Source organism: Pimephales promelas, chromosome 17 (genome assembly GCF_988280905.1).
Source record: "Pimephales promelas chromosome 17, fPimPro1.hap1.1, whole genome shotgun sequence".
Classification (NCBI taxonomy): Eukaryota; Metazoa; Chordata; class Actinopteri; order Cypriniformes; family Leuciscidae; genus Pimephales; species Pimephales promelas.
In genome coordinates this window covers 3,728,366-3,747,659 of record NC_142785.1, presented here as the reverse complement: position 1 = coordinate 3,747,659, position 19,294 = coordinate 3,728,366, and the positions used below count along the sequence as shown (strand labels likewise).

At 38.9% G+C, this 19,294-nt stretch overlaps 1 protein-coding gene across 6 annotated transcripts in view; it reads left to right on the top strand.

Moving 5' to 3' along the window:
• tanc2b (tetratricopeptide repeat, ankyrin repeat and coiled-coil containing 2b) overlaps positions 1-19,294 on the top strand; it is a 218,256-nt gene that overhangs the window by 98,962 nt on the left and 100,000 nt on the right. For 2 of the 6 annotated variants that reach the window (XM_039657679.2, XM_039657678.2), the window contains exon 1: positions 14,813-15,195. The exons of the other annotated variants lie outside the window; for them this stretch is intronic. In XM_039657679.2, coding sequence (XP_039513613.2) covers positions 15,084-15,195 — 112 coding nt within the window. In that variant the 5' untranslated portion in view covers positions 14,813-15,083. Of the gene's footprint in view, positions 1-14,812; positions 15,196-19,294 lie in introns of those variants that run through there. 6 annotated transcript variants of the gene reach the window in all.

Here is a 19,294-nt window from a genome sequence, read left to right as displayed (position 1 = left end):
CTGATGAGTCTCGATTTCAGATGGTAGAGTCCGAATTTGGTGTAAACAGAATGAGAACATGATCCATCATGCCTTGTTCCCACTGTGCAGGCTGGTGGTGGTGGTGTAATGGTGTGGGGATGTTTTCTTGGCACACTTTAGACCCCTTAGTGCCAATTGGGCATCGTTTAAATGCCACGGCCTACCTGAGCATTGTTTCTGACCATGTCCATCCCTTTATGGCCACCATGTCCCCATCCTCTGATGGCTACTTCCAGCAGGATAATGCACCATGTCACAAAGCTCCAATCGTTTCTTGAACATGACAATGAGTTGACTGTACTAAAATGGCCCCCACAGTCACCAGATCTCAACCCAATAGAGCATCTTTGGGATGTGGTGGAATGAATGGATGTGCATCCCACAAATCTCCATCAACTGCAAGATGCGATCCTATCAATATGGGCCAACATTTCTAAAGAATGCTTTCAGCACTTTGTTAAATCAATGCCACGTAGAATTAAGGCAGTTCTGAAGGTGAAAGGGGGTCAAACACAGTATTAAAATGGCGTTCCTAATAATCCTTTAGGTGAGTGTATTCCCACTGTCTTCCACACCATCTGGGATGATCTCGGGCCCGGGGAACTCGACTGCTTTTATGCATAGATCTGGCTTTTTCCTTGCGTATGATTCAATTTAGACTGTTAAGTAGCAACGGTTTTCCAAAGTACGCCCAATGTGGCTGTATTTAACAGAGCAGCATGACTGTTTCTCATGCAGAGGACTCATGCACATTCAACAGAAGTCTCAGATGTACTGAGATTTTTCCGAAAACATTTCCGAAATTCTTTGCAATCTTGACTTGAGAAATTCGATTTTTGAATTGGTTGACAATCGTCTCATGAAATTTGGCACAAAGTGGTAAGCCATGACCCATTTTTGCGTGCAAAGACTTATTCTCCTTTTATGCCCAAACATGCTATTACCAATTGACCTGCTCATTGTGGACTGTTTCAAAATAGTTTAACTTGGATATTCTGTAATCTTCTCAGATTGTGTTGCAGCCATTAAAGTTTATTATAAATACAATTAAGCTGATCTGTGAAAAAATTGTAAATATTTGCTTTGTGCTTTAGTCAGTTAGATAAAGCTTCAAGAGAATTAACAAATCACAAATTCTTGATTTTATTGCATTTTACAAAATGTCCCAATTTCCTGGAAATGGGGTTGTAATTTTCTGTAGTTTACTGTATTATTGAAAAAGACTGTTACATTTGTGCTATGTTGTTATATAATGCATTTTTAAATGTGCAGTTTGGGAGTCCAAATACTTTTAGGGTCCGTGTATTTGCGGTTTGATGTGTCCACTAGGGTGTGCCAGACACATATTCCTGTTGAAGCTCGAACAGCAGAATGCCATTTTAATGATTGTGTGTGTTTGCAATCATTTATCAAATATGAAAGTGTCTGAATGTTGGTTTAGACGCACAAAAAAAGAGTTCTCATTATAAATGACTGCATTCTTTATCAAGAAGAGTCATCAGTTGTGAAATCAAGTGCATTATGGGAGTTTTACTGAAAAGGACAGCGGTGTCGTGTATATGAGTCACTCAGTGGTTCTGTTATTGCTGTTTGTGATGTTAATGTCACTTACTGCTCTGATTTAAGGTTCACTTTCATCCAGATTGGATGATTCGTTTCTGAGTTTGGACTTTGTACTTTATAGGAAAACAAAATGGCAGTAGTGTCATTCGTATAAAAAGCGGGGGAAGGGGGAAGGGGGAAGGGAGAAAGATAATGTTCTCCCACTGTCCATGAGCCAATACTTTTAACAATTTAATTCCAGAAAGCGACCTAAAAGATGAATGGTTGGTTAGAGAGTAATCTAAACCTTGTTTAGGAGCCTTAGAAAAGTGGTTTTACCAATTTGGAGGTCTTCTACATTGGCTCCCAGCATTAATTGCAGTGTTTTTGCCGACTGATTTGTAATTCTCCAGTGTAAGCAGTGTTTGCAGAGCATCTCATCTCCGCTAATGAAAGTCAGGCCTCTTTATGAGCGCCGTTTCATCCCATTTTTCATGCATTTTCTGCATATTCATGAGAACCTAATCAGGTTCTTTTGCATTTAAGAACCCTCCTGTTATGGAGAAAATATACCATGGACTGAGAATTAAACGGGTGCTGTGAAATGATACAATGAATGATCTTCTATTATAAAGGATATATTTAGGATCCTTTCCGCTTTGTCAGTTTGGTTTATAATTCGATGAAAACATACCTGTATTCACAGTTTCAGGTCATCCAAATGGCCACATAATGACTTTCTAAATGGAAGATGGCTATAATTTTTTTTTTTTTTTTTAGATTATCTTTCATATTTTCAATAGATGTATTTTCTTCAAATCAGGTCACTTTTTGAAAGGTGTGACAATACAATAAAACACATGAGGCCATAACAAACCTCTTTACAGACGAGGTGATAGATTTAGTTGCAAATGTGTGTAGCATGAAATCTGATGTGTGTTATTCAGGTAACTAGCTATAAACATGTCAGTAGAACCTTAAAAGGTTCTATACACTCTTTAAAAAAGGGTTCCTCTGGGTTCTATATAGAACCCTGGGGTTCTGTACTTGGCCAATAGAACCTTTTACCAATAAAAATGGTTCTATATAGAACCATTTTGGAGTTCCATATATGAAGCTGGGGATGGAACCATTTCTGGTTCTAAATAGAACCATTTCTTCTAAGAGTGTAGAAAAACGTGCTTCAACCTACAGTACATTTCTGCAAAACTCCGAAAAACCATTCCTACATGCAATTCACTGCAGTTTCCAGCTGAAATAAACACTAGTGGAAGTAAAACACCAACAACTTTTATTCTCTTTCACACAGATTTTTTTTCAAGACTTAGTTTCTTGCACATTACTGTGTTACGACCTTAAAACACTTTTCCCATAGTGCATGACTTGTAAACTAATGCACTTTGAATTTGCATCACATCAGCAGCTCCATATGTGTGTCTTTTCTGATGTAGTAAACTTGCTCGGTCGCTCAACTGGTGCATTGCACTCGTGATACGTCTCGTGAAACACCGGTCACGATAAAAGAGCTCAAAGACTTGTAGAAGGAAGTTAAAGGGGTCATGAACTGGCTTTTTAAATTGTATTATTTTGTTATCTGAGGTGAACTTATGACGTTCGCTTGGTTTTTGTATTCAAAAACATCAAAATGAATAAGTTAAGTAATAGGCTATTTTGTACCCTAGTTGTGAGCCTAGCTGAAAAATGCTTGGTTTTTATGGGCGTCTTCTACCCTATCTCACGACCAATTCGTACGAATTCGTACAAATGATTAAAAAGTGGCTAATTCGTACGACCTCACTCGTACGAATTCATATGATTTGTCTAAACCCACATGGTTAGGTTTAGGGGTGGGGTCAGGGGTAGGTCATTCGTACGAATTAATACGAATTGGCCAATTCGTAAAATATGTACGATTTAGCAAAATCGTACTAATTTGTACTAGTGAGGTCGTATGAATTGTTACCAATTAGCCACCTCGTAAAATTCGAACGAATTCCCGTGAGATCGGGTTGGCGTCTCGCACTGAAGACTTGGAAGTAAACGCCCACTGCTGTGAGTGGATAACAGTTTTGCATATTATAATGAGTTTGAAGTCACTCGTCGGTGCACTTGGGGGAAATTGTTTTGAAAAGTCCAATGTTGTAAAATAGCAACCGGAATGATTCGCCCATACATGTTCGACCCAGAGTCCGTGTGTTGCACAATTCCTGTCAGATCCAATATAGACGGCACAGCAAATCCAGTCTTGTTTACAAAACAATCCTCAGTGAAATGAAGCGAACAGACGGACAATGTTTTACCTCATCAGCTGGAACGGCATTAAAAATAAAGTTTATCCATGCAGTCCTATTGGAATCTAGAGGAAGCTCATGCAGCGACTGTCTTCTTCCACAACCAGGCGCTGCACAATATTCTGTATCGCTCGGTAGCTCGATCCGGTTTGTCATCACGAGGTAGGCATCTATGTTATTTAGCTATGCGTGTAATTTGCGAATCGGTGGGCTGGGCTAAACCAGCCGTGTTGAAGTAGGCGTTGATCTCCTTTTGCGGGGGTGGTGTTTTATCCTCTTTGACGTCATAGTTCCCCACTTTGAAAAACGAGTCGTTTGCTGAGGCTGGTGTCAATAAAAGCTTTTATTGGACTAACAAGGATGTTTTTCCGTTTGCAAATTCTGGCATGTAAATTGCGAATCCGCCATGGCACAAGCGCAACTGGCTTTTGAAGGGGATGGGAGATGAGACTCTGATTGGTTTATTGCACGTTATGCCCAAAATACACCCATTACTCATTAAGAGAATAGGGACAACCCTTTTAGACCATGCGCCGGGTGCGCCGACCATTTTTCCCGTCGTTAAACTAAGTGGATTTGGACACGCCTTAAATGCACTTGATCGTTAAAATGGGGCCCTAAGATTGCATAAGCATTGCATATATTTGGTTCATGTTTAAAATACAACAAAATACATGGGGATGTCATAGCTACGCTGTAAAAAATAAAACCATTATTTTTACGGTAAAAAAACGGCAACTGTGGTTGCCAGAAGTTTACCGTTAAAAATACGGTAGGACCGTAAATGGTTTTACAGACTTAACGTAAAATTTACAGTAATAAACCTTATTTCATTTTCTGAAATCTGTTGATATACCAACCTTTTGAAAAATTGTTTTCTGTTTTGTACCATTGTAATACACTGACAACCATCAATCATCACACTAGTGATGAGAGTTACATGAGAAAAGCTCATCAGAAGTTGTCTTCCATTTGAAGGTTAATAGTTATATAAAGAAGATGCACAGTGTCATTCACACAAACATTAAACACCATCATGGAATCAAAAAATGCAATAAAAATTAATTGAACAACATTAAATGTAACATAAAACCCTAATGTACATAACTGATTAGAAAAAAAAAAACAAGAAAATTATGAGGAACCATAGTTATTTCAACAAAAATACATCAAATGTGAAGTGTTACAAAGGAGTTGTTCTTTTTCACTTTCAAAAACTGTAAATTTAACGGTATTTTACAGTAAAATAATACCACAGTTATTTACCGTATATAGTACGGAAACTTTCTGTTAACCAATTAACAGTTTTGCACTGTAGCATTTTTACAGTCTAAAATTTTTACCGTTTTTTTTTAACCGTTTAGTCTTTTACCGTTAAAATTACGATTATTTTTACAGTGTATGGCCTGACACATTGAGTTGGGGTGCTCATATGGGAAATGTGATTTTGAATCCAGCTCACATTTTCTAATCATGTCCGCCCCCAACTCCTCTCATAATTTAACATTGGATGTTTTTGAATTTCATGTATAGCAACGTTTTTTTAAGTAAAAATAAAACAAAGATTATTGAAGTACTTGTTACAAGAAAATACGATTGAATTTTTTCTAATTGTTTCAAAATTTCCAGTGTGATTCTTACAATAAAAGTGAAAAAAGGACAAACGCAAGTGTCTTTGCTTTCCTCTTTGTGAGGAACCTAGTGGTGAAGAGAAGGAGAAAATGGCAGATTGTATCCATCTCTTCAGATTTGAACAAAGCCCAGCAAGAGAGCAGTGACCTTTTTAACAGATCAATCCCATCCTGATTTAAGCGTCCCAGGGCGAGGCGGGGGGTCCGATGCCACCCCTCCTCCATCAGTTCAGCCTCAGTGAGTATAGAGAAGGTGTGCAGACGCCTCCCCTGAACAACCACTAGATCTTGATTGAAAATGCCACAAGGCCTTTGTTTTCGCGGATTGAATTCTGTTTCTGTCAGGTGCACTGCTGCAACGTCAATTAACTTCCCTCGACGCTTAATTCACCTCCGAGTCAGAGATATAGCTCCCCGATGTGGCTTAGCTGATTTATTGAGATTTCATAAGGCTGCATGTGTCGTCTGTGGAGGCCGCTTTGTCATTTCGTTCTACTGGAGCCCAGCGGTGGACAAATTGTGATAAGGGCCAGCGAGCATTTTAGAGACAACTTGTTGATTCCTCAAAGTGCACTTACACTACAAGATTACAAACATAGGGAACAGGATATGATGTCACACTCTGATACTCTTTTAAGCCTACAGTACCTCCAAATACTTTCAAGTTTCAAGTCGCCACCATACACATCAGCATAAATGATCCTGATAAATGATTTGTTATTAAAGCATTAACACACAATCCATTATCATAACACAAAAACAAGCATGCTACTGTTTGGAATGACTGAATGCGCGCAAAGTGCGCTCCTTTAATAATTCCTAAAAAGCTGACATCAGTTCATCGCGATCTTACACATATCTGTTATTATCAATGAATCTTTCATAATATCCACACTTTGTTTGTTATAATTAGAGGATTTGCCAGCATACAGAATTCAGCTCTGAACGAAAAGTCAGTTTTGTTTCGGTGAGGGGAGTCTATCTTACTTTTGAAAAAACTTTTGCTGATAATTTATTCACCCCCATGTAATCCAAGATGTCCATATCTTTCTTTCTTCAGTCGAAAAGAAATTAAGGTTTTTGATAAAAACATTTCAGGATTTTTCTCCATATAATGGACTTCAATGGGGTCCAAACGGTTCAAGGTCCAAAAGACACTTTCAGTGCAAACTGCAAACTGTTCAAAGGGCTTTAAATGATTCCAGACGACCAATAAGGGTCTTACCAATAAGGGCCTTACTGGTACAGTGTATTCCTGGTTTAAATCGTATCTCACTGACAGGCAACAATACGTCGCCCTCAAGGGGATCTGCTCTAATCTGGCGCCGGTCCTGCATGGCGTGCCACAGGGATCGGTCCTAGGCCCACTGCTATTTAATATTTACATGCTGCCACTTGGGATGATCGTCCGAAAGCATGGATTACACTTCCACTGCTATGCTGACGACACTCAGCTCTACATCAGCACTAAGCCTTCTACTTCGCTTCCACCAGTGCCACTTACTAACTGCCTGAAGGACATAAAGCACTGGCTGGACAATAACCTCCTCAAACTGAACAAAGACAAAACAGAACTCATGGTGTTCGCCCCGCTGTCACTTCTTAAAAAAGTTGATGACTTCACATTGGATGTGGATGGCTGTTCAATCTCTGCATCTCCTCAAGTACGCAACCTGGGCGTCATCATGGACTCCACTCTCTCCTTCCAACAACACATCAAAAACGTCACTAAAATTGCTTTCTACCATCTCAAGAACATCTCCAGACTCCGACAGTGCCTCACCAATTCTGTAGCTGAGGCCCTCATCCACTCATTCATCACCTCTAGACTTGACTACTGTAATGGTATCCTGCTCGGTCTACCCAGCAAAGCCACTGATAGACTTCAGTATGTGCAGAATTCTGCGGCTAGGATGCTCACACGCACAAAACTTGGTCTTCACATTACTCCTATCCTTACGAAGCTACATTGGCTGCCAGTAAAGTACCGCATCAAATATAAAATCCTCCTCCTGACATACAAGTCCCTACATGGACTTGCACCCCAGTACATTATTGATCTTCTCCATTCCTACACTCCATCACGGTCCCTGCGTTCTTCTGACAAGAACCTGCTTGCTGTCCCTAAGTCCAGGCTTAAGACATTTGGTGATAGAGCTTTCTGCGTTGGTGCTCCGTCACTCTGGAACAAACTTCCCCACGAGATCCGCTCTGCCTCATCACTCTCAACATTCAAAAATCAACTCAAAACACACCTCTTCACTGAGGCCTTTGGGCTCTAGCTGCCTCGGCCCCGTGCCTCCTCCTTAACTCCCCCCTCCCATTTCATGTCCTTTGTTAAGCGTCCTTGGGTACTTTGAAAGGCGCTATATAAATTAAAGTTATTATTATTATTATTATTATTATCAAGCGAAACGATTGCTCATTTAATAAATAAATAACAAAGTTTAAGTTTTATAAGCTCAAATGCTCGCCTTGCTCTGTTCTGTGTGACTCTCCTGTTTGAACGCATTCATCAAAATGAACGAATCTTTTTCCGAGTCAATTCGTTCGTTGAATTAAAAAGATTCGTTCATTTTGACGAACGAGTTCGAACAGGAGAGTCACGAACGCACATCACAGAACAGAGCAAGGCGAGCATTTGAGCTTATAAAACTTAAACTTTGTTATTTAATTTTTAAATGAGCGATCGTTTCGCTTGATAAGACCCTTATTGGTCGTCTGGAATCATTTAAAGCCCTTTGAACAGTGTCTTTTGGACCTTGAACCGTTTAGACGCACATTTTCCCAATTGATTCTTTATTAACAACATCCTGATTCAATTCATTTCAGTTTCAATTTGATTCTGATTCAATGGGTAGACAAATTCTCTCACTGCTGATGCTGTAAACTATAATACAGGGCAGTGTTTCAGACAGATTAAAACGGGTAAAAACGGGTACAATCGCACTGTATGTTTTTGATTCACTGAAGAGTCATTTTATTACATCACATGCAGTATAGGTGTTGAACTCACATTCACATCTCTTAATATTAAAATACACATTTATTTTCCTAACTATGCATGATCAAATGGTCAGTTGCATTTGATTATTGTCATTAGGGATTGGTGTTGTTGATTTCCCTGATTGAATCACAGGATTCACTCTGAACTTCAAGCCTCACATCACCCTCATTTTCCAAACTCAGATTAACTACCATAATCAATAGCTTTACTGCTATCCCCATAGATCTCTATGGAATCACATTTTCCCTCAATGCCCATTAATTGGCTTGATGAAATTAGACCTCCTCCTCGGCTGTCGATCTGCTTCCACTTTCCCTCCTCAATCCATACCACAATTACAGTGCAATGATTAGCCCTTTTTCAATTCTCACTAACTCTTCTTGAGTAAAAGCAGTTCCTCTCTGCATCCATGAAGATGGACTGGAGCAAAAAGACTTGGGATCCATCTCAGGTGGTTTGATCACAAGTGGTCGGGCGAGACACGTTGCAGTTTACACCTCGTATTAACTTGAGTCTCCTGTGACCAAGAACAAACCTGACCTATTACAAAAAATAAAGTGATGTTTCTAGCGTAATTCTCGGTTATTTTAGTGCAATATCGATATATTAAGTGGACAGGTACAAGATCTGTATCACTGCATATTGTTAAAACTCATTTCGACCAAGAAGTTGATGGACAGCGAATAGGCGTTGCATTACGAATACCCACAAATCTTAAGGCAAGACACTACAGGTAAATAGGGTAAAATAATATATATAACTGGTAGATATCACCATGTTGATTAATCACAATACATTTTGACAATTGTTTTCTTAAATGTTTTTGTTTTTTAAATAAGTGATTATATGTAATTAAATATGCAGTAATCTGCATTCATTTCCAGGACAGAAATCCGAACATTGGATAAAGACAAGTTAAAAATTATTTTTGTTGACATAATAGAGTGAAAATTTTTGTATATTTTGTTTTATCACTCCATAAATCTGAGAATACGGTCAACAGTCATATATCAGGCCAATGATATATTAACAAACCCCTGCCCTTTAGAATATAAATAGGGGGAAAAAACCTTTCAAATGAATATTAAATTAATATATAAATTATTTATTTTTTTAATAAATATGGTGTATGCAAGTGACAAGTTGGATATTTGAGTTGGCTAAACTTAAAATTTTAAGGCAGCATGGATGCTTACGTTTTTTTTAAGTAAACAGTGCTACAGACACAAATAAAGTGTAATCTAACAAGTATTTGGGATTTTCTCTCCACTAGTCTGAAAGAAGAAGCAAAATAACCCCAAATCTCAAAACTGACCCAAGCAATTGTTTTGCTTTTAGTGGTTTTCCTTAATACCAAGAGTAAACATGGTCACAGCTCAGGAACGGATAACTTTAACGCTTGTATTTTCTCACTTCATCTCTTTTTGCTTCTTCAAATCGCTTCCCCATCCCCCAGCTCCCAGATCCTCCCTCAGCCAGTCATTTGTTCAGCTAAATGGAAACGTGACATTTACGGCGTGGAATTCTGCTTAGGTGAAGAGGAATGGAGTGAGGGGTCCAAATGATAAAAAGATGACTGTGAAATGAGGAAGAGTTCATAAAACTAGAAAGGCGCAGGCATTGATGATGTAGTTTCCACTTAGAAGGAAGTTGCAGCGTTGTTTTTAAGCCCGTAGACCGGCTAATTGGGCGAGTTTACCCAGAACGTGCTTTTCCTTTCCACTTTTCTTGTTTTTTTTTTTATGTAAACATTCTAGATGGACGTATTTGACTGGTGCACTCACGACTTTTCCCACCAGTTAAAGCTACAATATGTAATTTTTTTCACCACTAGGGGTCGCTTACCTCTTACAATAGAGAGCCGAAGTTATCACGTCACTTTGTAGGCCAAAACGCTGAAGTGAGTTAGCATTTTAGCACTCCCGGTTCCCTCGCTCTAAAGTCTATGGGATTTTTGAATGGGTTTTTGCTAAATCGTCTGTGGTGAACAAAGCCTCTAAATATGTTCACGTTTTTATCAATGACATAAAACACACCAGTTATAACCTGCTTGTGTTTTTTAAAACTTTATATAGGCTTCAAAATGTATACATTTTGGATTAACTTGTAAAGATTATCTTGATAGACAAAACGTGTAAGGGTCACAACTCTTTGTTGCACACAGATCTTATTTTTAGCGATTTTCCAAAAGTCTATGGGCAAAATGCATAGCTTTTCGATCGAGGGAACCCATGCGACGCTAACTTCCGAGTTGACGAGCCATTATTTAAAATAGGAATTTCTCTGAAATAAAAAATCGTTGGAAAACGAAATTTGTGAAAATTATCACACTGTGGAAGTGATTTTAGCATTTTTTTATTACAAAAATCTTACATAGTGTAGCTTAGATCGACGTGTGACAGCTGGTATAACGGGGGAAACGGGGGACGCTGGAGTTTTTAACTTATTTGCACATTGCTTTTAAATCTCAAATCTTCTTACCATTTACATTCGGGGAAAGTGCTCTGGGTTCGGGTCTTTAACCGCAGAAACGTGTACTGTGATTGGCCCCAAGGGGTCATGTTCAAATTTTATTATATTGTTGTCTGAGGTGAACTTATGACGTTCGCTTGTTTTTTACATTCAAAAACATCAAAATGAATAAGTAATAGGCTATTTTCTACCCTAGTTTTGAGCTTAGCTGAAAAACGCTCGGTTTTTATGGGCGTCTCGCACTGAAGACTTGGAAGTAAACGCCCACTGCTGTGAGTGGATAACAGTTTTGCATATTATAATGAGTTTCAACTCACTCGTCGATGCACTTGGGGGAAATTGTATTGAAAACGCCCAATGTTGTAAAATGGCATGATTCGCCCATACATGTTCGACCCAGTGGGCGGGGCTAAACCGGCCGTGTTGAAGTAGGCGTTGATCTTCTTCTGCGGGGGTGGTGTTTTATCCTCTTTGACGTCACTTTGAAAACCGAGTCGTTTGCTGAGCCTGGTGTCAATAAAAGCTTTTATTGGACTAACAAGGACGTTTTTAGTTCTGAAACTTACAGGATATTCTTATAATATGATGACCTCTTAGATGTCAAAAGCTCAAGGAAAATTTGATTTCTCAGTTCATCACCCCTTTAAAATAAGGGGTTTAAACACAGCGATGCCATAGAAGAATTTTTTTGGGTTCCCCAACGAAACTTTTCATGAAAAAAGTTCAAAAAAGTGCAAAGAATATTTAAATACTGTGAAGAACCTTTTCCACTATATACTCTAGAACCTTTAGTGGAACGGAACGATTCCAAAATGAGGTTTTCACAGTGATGCCATAAAGAACCATTTTGGGTTCCTCAAAGAACTAGTGAACAGTTCTCAAAGTTAAAATTTATTGTGAAGAACATTTTAGTAATCTAAAGAACCCTTTCCCCCTATAAATGAAAAGAAAAGTTCCATTGATACTAAAGGTACTTCATGGAACTATAGATGCTAATTAAGAATGTTGGATGTTCAAAGTTTTTAATGGAACCTTCAATGCTAATTAAGAACCTTTTATTTTTAAGAGTGTATATTATTGTACCGTGACCCTGATATCAATATAGTATTGCATCATTTGGTCCCTGCGGATGCCCATCCTTGCAATCCATTATTGTAAACGGAGCCATTTGCATTTATATCAGATGACAATATCAATTACAATACAGCTTTGCTCAACCACAATTGATTTGTTCTTAGATTTTGGAGTAAATAATAGGCCTACTATTTCTTTGTGTTTCTTTTTAATTGTTTAAATACACAGACTACTCTCTGTTCTCCATACAGTGCATGTACAGTGAAGTGTTTATCATGCAGGGCTGGTGCTTGACATTCAGAGGACAGAGGGACATCGAGTGATATTAAACCCATGCATCTCTGTCCGTTTTACCAGAACAAATTCAGCGCAGAGAGTGAAATCAAGGCTGTCGGAAAGTTAGATAAATACTGGCCTGATTGCAAACTACTGTATAGTATTCAAGTCACATTTTGGCCAGACTGAACTGTTTGTTTGAATCACTGATGCGTTTAGGCTTTTTGATCTTTAATATTTTATGTCTTTATTTAAAAGCATCCGACGCTAGCAACAACAACATCGTCCTGGGGAACATAGATGGAACAGGAACCCCTGTGGTATAAAATTGAGTTTAAAGCATTTTTTTTCTTTGTTAAAGGGATAGCTCACTTTGAAAGTAATTTTTGGGCATGCAAGATGTAGGTGTCTTTGTTTCCGCAGTAGTTTCAATTTTGATATTTTTAGGTCAAACCGTTCTTGTCTGTCAGTTATATAATGGAGGTCTATGGTCACCACCTCAACAAGCATGCACAGAGAAGTCCAAATTAAACGTGATTTAATGACTCGTAAATGTAAGTACACATTGATGGCCTAAGACACGAAACGAGCGGTTTGTGTGAGAAAACGAACAGTGTTTATATCGTTTTTACCTCATGTAACCACAGCCACGTCCAAGGGATCTGAGGGCGCGGGCACTTTTTGGCTGTGGTAACAAGAGGTAAAACGATATAAATACTGTTCGTTTTCTCACACAAACCGCTCGTTTCGTGTCTTAGTCCCTCCATGTGTACTTACATTTACGAGTCATTAAATCATGTTTAATTTGGACTTCTCTGCGCATGCTCGTTGAGGTGGTGACCATAGACCTCCATTATATGATTAACAGACAAGGATGGTTTGACCTAAAAATATCAAAATTGAAAATACTGCAGAAACAAAGACGCCCTTGAGGTAAGCTAAAACATATCAAAAATGAATTTCAAAGTGAACTATCCCTTTAAGCTTTAACACAAGTTAAGCTTTACCAGTGGCATTTCAGACCAATCATTTTGAATAATTTTAAGTCACTCCTTTAATCAAAAAGAAAAAAAAAATACTATGAGGCACGTATCATAATGTAAGTTAATGTGGGAAATTTTGTATTTAAAAGCAGAAATGTGAAGCTTATACTTTAATAAAATCACATTAATTTTTCTGTTAAAACCTGTTGAGCTGTAAAGTGGTTTAAAACAATTTCTACAAATCACTTTTTTATGTTGTCATGCCAACAAAGCTTTAAAATTGCATATACGTAACTGCACAGAAAACGTGGAACAGTGTTTTTTTTTTCTCCAGTAAAATCATATTCACATGCATGAAGACAGTATTTGTGGTTATACTATTGTAATGTTCAGGGTTATTTATTTATTTATTTATTTATTTATTTATTTGGATCCCCATTAGCTTCCACAATGTGGTTGCTAGTCTTCCTGGGGCCCATAAAAGTACTGAAACTTATGCACAATTAAAATACACAAATATAACATATATAAATATAACATTCATATAAACATTATCACATGTATACATTTATCCACATATACACACACTCATACAGCATTTGATAATATCAGTACCTATAAACAGTCACAAATTAACTATAGTTATTATATGTATCAAACTATACATAACTATACATATACATATTTTTATACATAACTATAAAAATGTATCAAAAGGGCAAAAACATACAAAATATTAAAACTTTACACTTACACTCTCAGAAAAAGAAGGTACAAAAGTTGTCACTGGGGCTGTACCTTTTTAAAAAGTACACTTTTGTACCCAAAGACTGCATATTGGTACCTTAATGGTACATATTAGCACCAAAAATGTGCATATTCAATTTCAAAGAAATGAAAATGGGCAATAAAATAAAGACTATTGCAGACTATTAAATAATAAAACCTATAATATGTTAATACAATAACACATACACTCTCGACTTTTTTGTGAATTAAAATGTTGGTTTTTTTTGTGTTCTCCACTCACACTTTACGTATAAATTTAGTTCATTTTAGATTTAAAATACATAAAAGAGGATTTTTTGTTAAACAATTTTTCAATTTTGTCCATGCAGTAAAAGTCAACATTGGAGCCCATTGACTTTCATTATATGGGGAGAAAAAAAACGTACAAGTTGTATCTCTTTATTAGTACAACACTGTTTAAATATAGCGTTTGTCACCCCTCCTTCTTATAGGTCCAAAAAACAATTGTTAAAGATAAAGTGAAAGTGTGTGTGAGTTGAACATGGATAGATCATTTGATGAATGGACTTGTAGTTGAATAAACAGTTACTCGGCATTTCCAAGGGTAACGTGAAGTATCAGACCCAGAGCCTCCAGTTCCTCCAGTCTCTCCGTACTCATTCCAGCGCCACAGTGTCCCTCTCTCTCTCTCTCACTCCCCCTCACCACTTTACCAGCCTCCTCCCCAGTGGTTACCATGACAACAGCAGCACTGCACCATTCATGGACTGTAGCGGTAGACACACATTCCCTCTCTCTCTCTCTCTCTCTCCGCTCGCCTCGATCGCCGCTCTCTCCAGTTCTGTCGAAGGGATTCTCCCGAGTGCGAGAACGCCAAGCTGCCACGCTGGGAAACAACTTGGTTTTACGCTTCGTTCGAATCCCAGGATGCCTTTCCAGTGAAGCGCCTTCTGCTCGACCCTCGATCTTCCAGTGGACTCTCCTGGAGGAAATAGCCGCTGGTGTGTGTCGGGACGTTGCGCTGTAGCGTGTGTGGATGAGCTGGCCGTCGTTGAGACGCTCGCAGGGGCTGTTCGTGTCCGTGGACGGAGAGGGAGGACAGATCTACACCCGCCTGCCATCCCAATGCGGGATTTGGGTTGAGCATGGTGAGCTACTGAACCCCACCCTCCACATATCTCCTTACCTAACCTCTCTCTTTCTGCCTTTCTCCAATCTCTCTCCTCCCACACACACACATACGCACCAAATCTGTCCTAAACTGCTTGGGCTGTGGGCATGTGAAGAAATGGACGGGCGCTTGTAGGAGTCGGATGGTGTCGGCGGTATACGAGCTCTCGTGTTTTATTGTATCTGCGTGGTGGAAGTGCCAATGCCATCCTGATCGTCTTCATCTGGTTTGAATGAGTGTGTGTGCTGCAGAAAGGACAGGCTAGAAGTAATGATGCTGGTTGGAGGACCTGTGTGCTGCAATGTTGGACTTTTCTCCAGTTTTTTTTTTTCTCTCTTCATGCATGAGTTTTTGCATTTCAAGGGATTGAGGGAATTGTGCACAAGCATCTTCTGTGTGGGTCTGGTAGCTTCTCAGACTGGTTGTAAAGTCTCAAGAGGGCAGCTCTATTGCTAATGGTTAACGAACAATCGGTGGAGATCGCGCCATTTACACTATTATCAGCTTCCAAGGTCATGACAGATTTAAAGTTTAATGGTTGGTGGTTGACGTAGCTTTATCGTGAAGGATTTCAGGCAGGATCAAGCAGGGTGTGACTTTAGGGCTCATTGAGAAAGACACCATGGTGCCCTTTGAAGTAAACACTTACTTCTAGGTTTCCTCAAGACAAAGTCCCTACCTCATTTCAAACCCTTATGACTTTCCGTCTACACAAAAGTAGATGTTTTGCAAAAGGTTCAAGCTGCTCTTTTTCAATTCAATTCAAATGTATTTGTATACCGCTTTTCACAATAAATGTGTTTTCAAAGCAGCTTTACAGGAAGTGCATTTCAGAAATGTACATGGAAAAATACATTTAGTTAATCATGCGATAATTTAGGGCATAACCAGCCCGATCTCATGAAAGTTCGTATCTATGGCACGAATGTCATTTCTCGTGGCATTTATACGGCAAAAACAGTTTTTGCGTGTATATGGCACGCGATTTTCGCGTACATATGATACGCACTTTTTTGCGTATAATACGCACGAACTCCCCACCCCCCTCCCCCCTAAACCTAACCCAGGGTTTTTTAGTGCGTACCATATATACGAAAAAAAACACTTTGGGCGTATAAATGCCACGAGAAATGACACATCTTCATGAGACTGTGTTGGCATAACATATTGCCGGCGTTGAGTCGTCTCTTCACAGGCGTTGAGTCATCTCATCGCACACAATGAAAGTGAATGGTGATTTATACACTAAAATGAACCTAAAACCACCTGAATTTCCCATGTCATCCATTCGCCAACTCTAATCTGTAAAACATCCTCATATTGTGTGTAATTTGCGGGCGTGCGGCTTATTGAAATCGCTTTTGAATGTGTGCACACTTTTCGCTTTCACTGTGTAAAGGGAGCCGCTGTCGTGTTGAATTCGCTTTTTACTTTCTCTTTTGTGATCACTGTACTCTGTGAACAGGGAGCGGTGGTACTGACCGCACGTTTTACAAGATAAGATGTTTGCCATTGATGTTCAGTTGCACACCATCGTCTTGTCGGTCATCTCTCGTCGCGTGATTAGTGAAATCTATAACTGTAGCGTCCATTGTCCAACTAAATTAAAGGAGTAGTTCACTTTAAAAAAAAACTTTTGCTGATAATTTACTCACCCCCATGTCATCCAAGATGTCCATGTCATTCTTTCTTCAGTTGAAAAGAAATTGAGGGTTTTGATGAAAACATTCCAGGATTTTCTCCATATAACGGAGTTCAATGGGAACCAAACGGTCCCCCGATTTAATAAATAAATAACAAAGTTTACAAGCTCAAATGGTCGCCTTGCTCTGTTCTGTGATGCGCGTTCGTGACTCAGTGACATTTGTTTTTTCATAAACGTCATTATCTCAAAACTACAACATTTTACATACATGCTGCTGACATATTATTGTAGCAGAGTTTGTGCTGAATACAGTGTAATAATACTTTAGCCATGAAAATGTCACAAAGCACACATGTCAGAACACCTCCAGGACCCAGAAAACAGCTCAGACCCCTAAGGGTTAAACGATTCCAGACCATGAATAAGGGTCTTATCAAGCGAAACGATCGCTCATTTAATAAATAAATAACAAAGTTTAAGTTTTATAAGCTCAAATGGTCACCTTGCTCTGTTCTGTGATGAGCGTTCGTGACTCTCCTGTTTGAACTCGTTTATCAAAATGAACGAATCTTTTTTCGCGTCATTTGGTTCATTCAACGAACGAAATGAACGAGTTCGAATAGGAGAGTCACGAACGTGCAGATCCCATTAACAGGAAAATACATTTAGGGTGTTTTATTGATGTATTTCCCTGGAAGATGGAAATCCAACTGGTGAAGAAGATGAAAAAAATTTTTTTGGATGAACTATCTATTTAAAGCTACGGTCTTTCTTCAGGTGTAAAATCATGAATACCCACAAAAATCAATCATTTTTGCATGTCCAAGTTATTATTTCAAATGTTCCTCATATCTAATGGAGAATGAAAGTGGTTTAAATAAGGATTAATATTTGTTTATAGAAATTGACACTGGTTGTTTGGCGATGGTACATTTTGTTCTGTGGACGTAACTCGCATAGTACGACGTGTTCTGATTTCTTAAGTTCTCAGCACAAAGCGTCCAGTACAAGGATTAAAATTGAAGTCTCTCCTCTCCTCTGCCCCCTCTTTTACCTTTTGAAATTCTCTGGGTCTGAAATGTGCAGCTAAAGTTGCCCAGGCAATGTGTTAACAAAATCAGTAGGAGGCTCGCGTCCGCTTTTTAGTCACGTTTAGCTCAAATGGAGTTTTTCGAGAAGAAACATAAAATCTCTGTTCCTAAACCCACTGAGCTACTACCTACATAGACCGCTTCCTTCTTAGGCACCGTCCTAACCGTCATGGAACGATCTAATGACTGATTTGGAAAGCTCTACATTGACACGTAATACGTAGAATGTTCCAAATGATGTTGAGCATTCTACATTCTAAGTGCCTGAATTGGAATGCTCTACATAGACAGTGTTGAGTGTTCCAAATCACGTAGTGTTCTAAATAATAAATGCCTGATTTGAAACACTGAATATACAGCGTAGTGTATGTAGAGTGTTCCAAATCATGTGGAGTGTTCCTGATTAAGAACCCTCTACATAGACAGCGACTCTCCACACAGCGAGAGACTTAAAGGGATAGTTCACCCAAAAATGAAAATTCTGTCAGTATTTACTCTCCCTCATGTTGTTCCAACCCTGTAAGACCTTCGTTCGTCTTCGGAACACGAATTAAGATATTTTTGATGAAATCTGAGAGCTGGATCACTCCTCCATACTAGTCCATAGGCTTCTTGAGGGATTGAAACTTGCCAGCATCGAAAAGTTATTAAAGACATCGTTAAAATAGTCCAAGTGACTTCAGTGGGTCAATCTTAACTTTATCAAGCGACGAGAACACTTTTTGTGCGCAAAAACAAACAAAAATAACGACTTAATTTCAACTATTCGTGTCCTTCTCTCTGGGCCTCGAGTCAGGTTACTAGTTTAACTGCGTATGATCTGTTGTTGTGCATCACACACACGACCAGGCTTTATGCCGTGCGTCACGTGACCAAACCGGAAAACGGGTCTCATCGCATCCGCTTGTCAGAGAAAGTGTTAACAGCCGTAAGAACTGACTACGATATCTCTGGATATTTAAGGTAATCAGCTAACCTACCTAGTTCACTTTGTTATTGGCGTTTTATTACATTTAAATATCTAAACGTTACTGTGAAGAATAAAAAATATAAAACGTTTAAATATCAATCTGCACATGTGAGGGATATTGGTTATGCTAATCTTTGTTCGCTCCTTTTAAGTTATCTTGAGTAAAACCGCAAAAAATTTCATGAAGCACATACAAAAGACCTGGACCGGAAGCGATGCGACCTGTTTTACAGAGAATGCGGAAGTAAGTTGTGCATAAAGCCTATAGACCCCTTTTCAGTTGGTAAACATGGTGATGTTTTTTTGTGGGAGGAGCTTAGGTGGAGGCAGAACGATCCCTCTGGCCACTTCACTTACGCTAGTTAGCAAG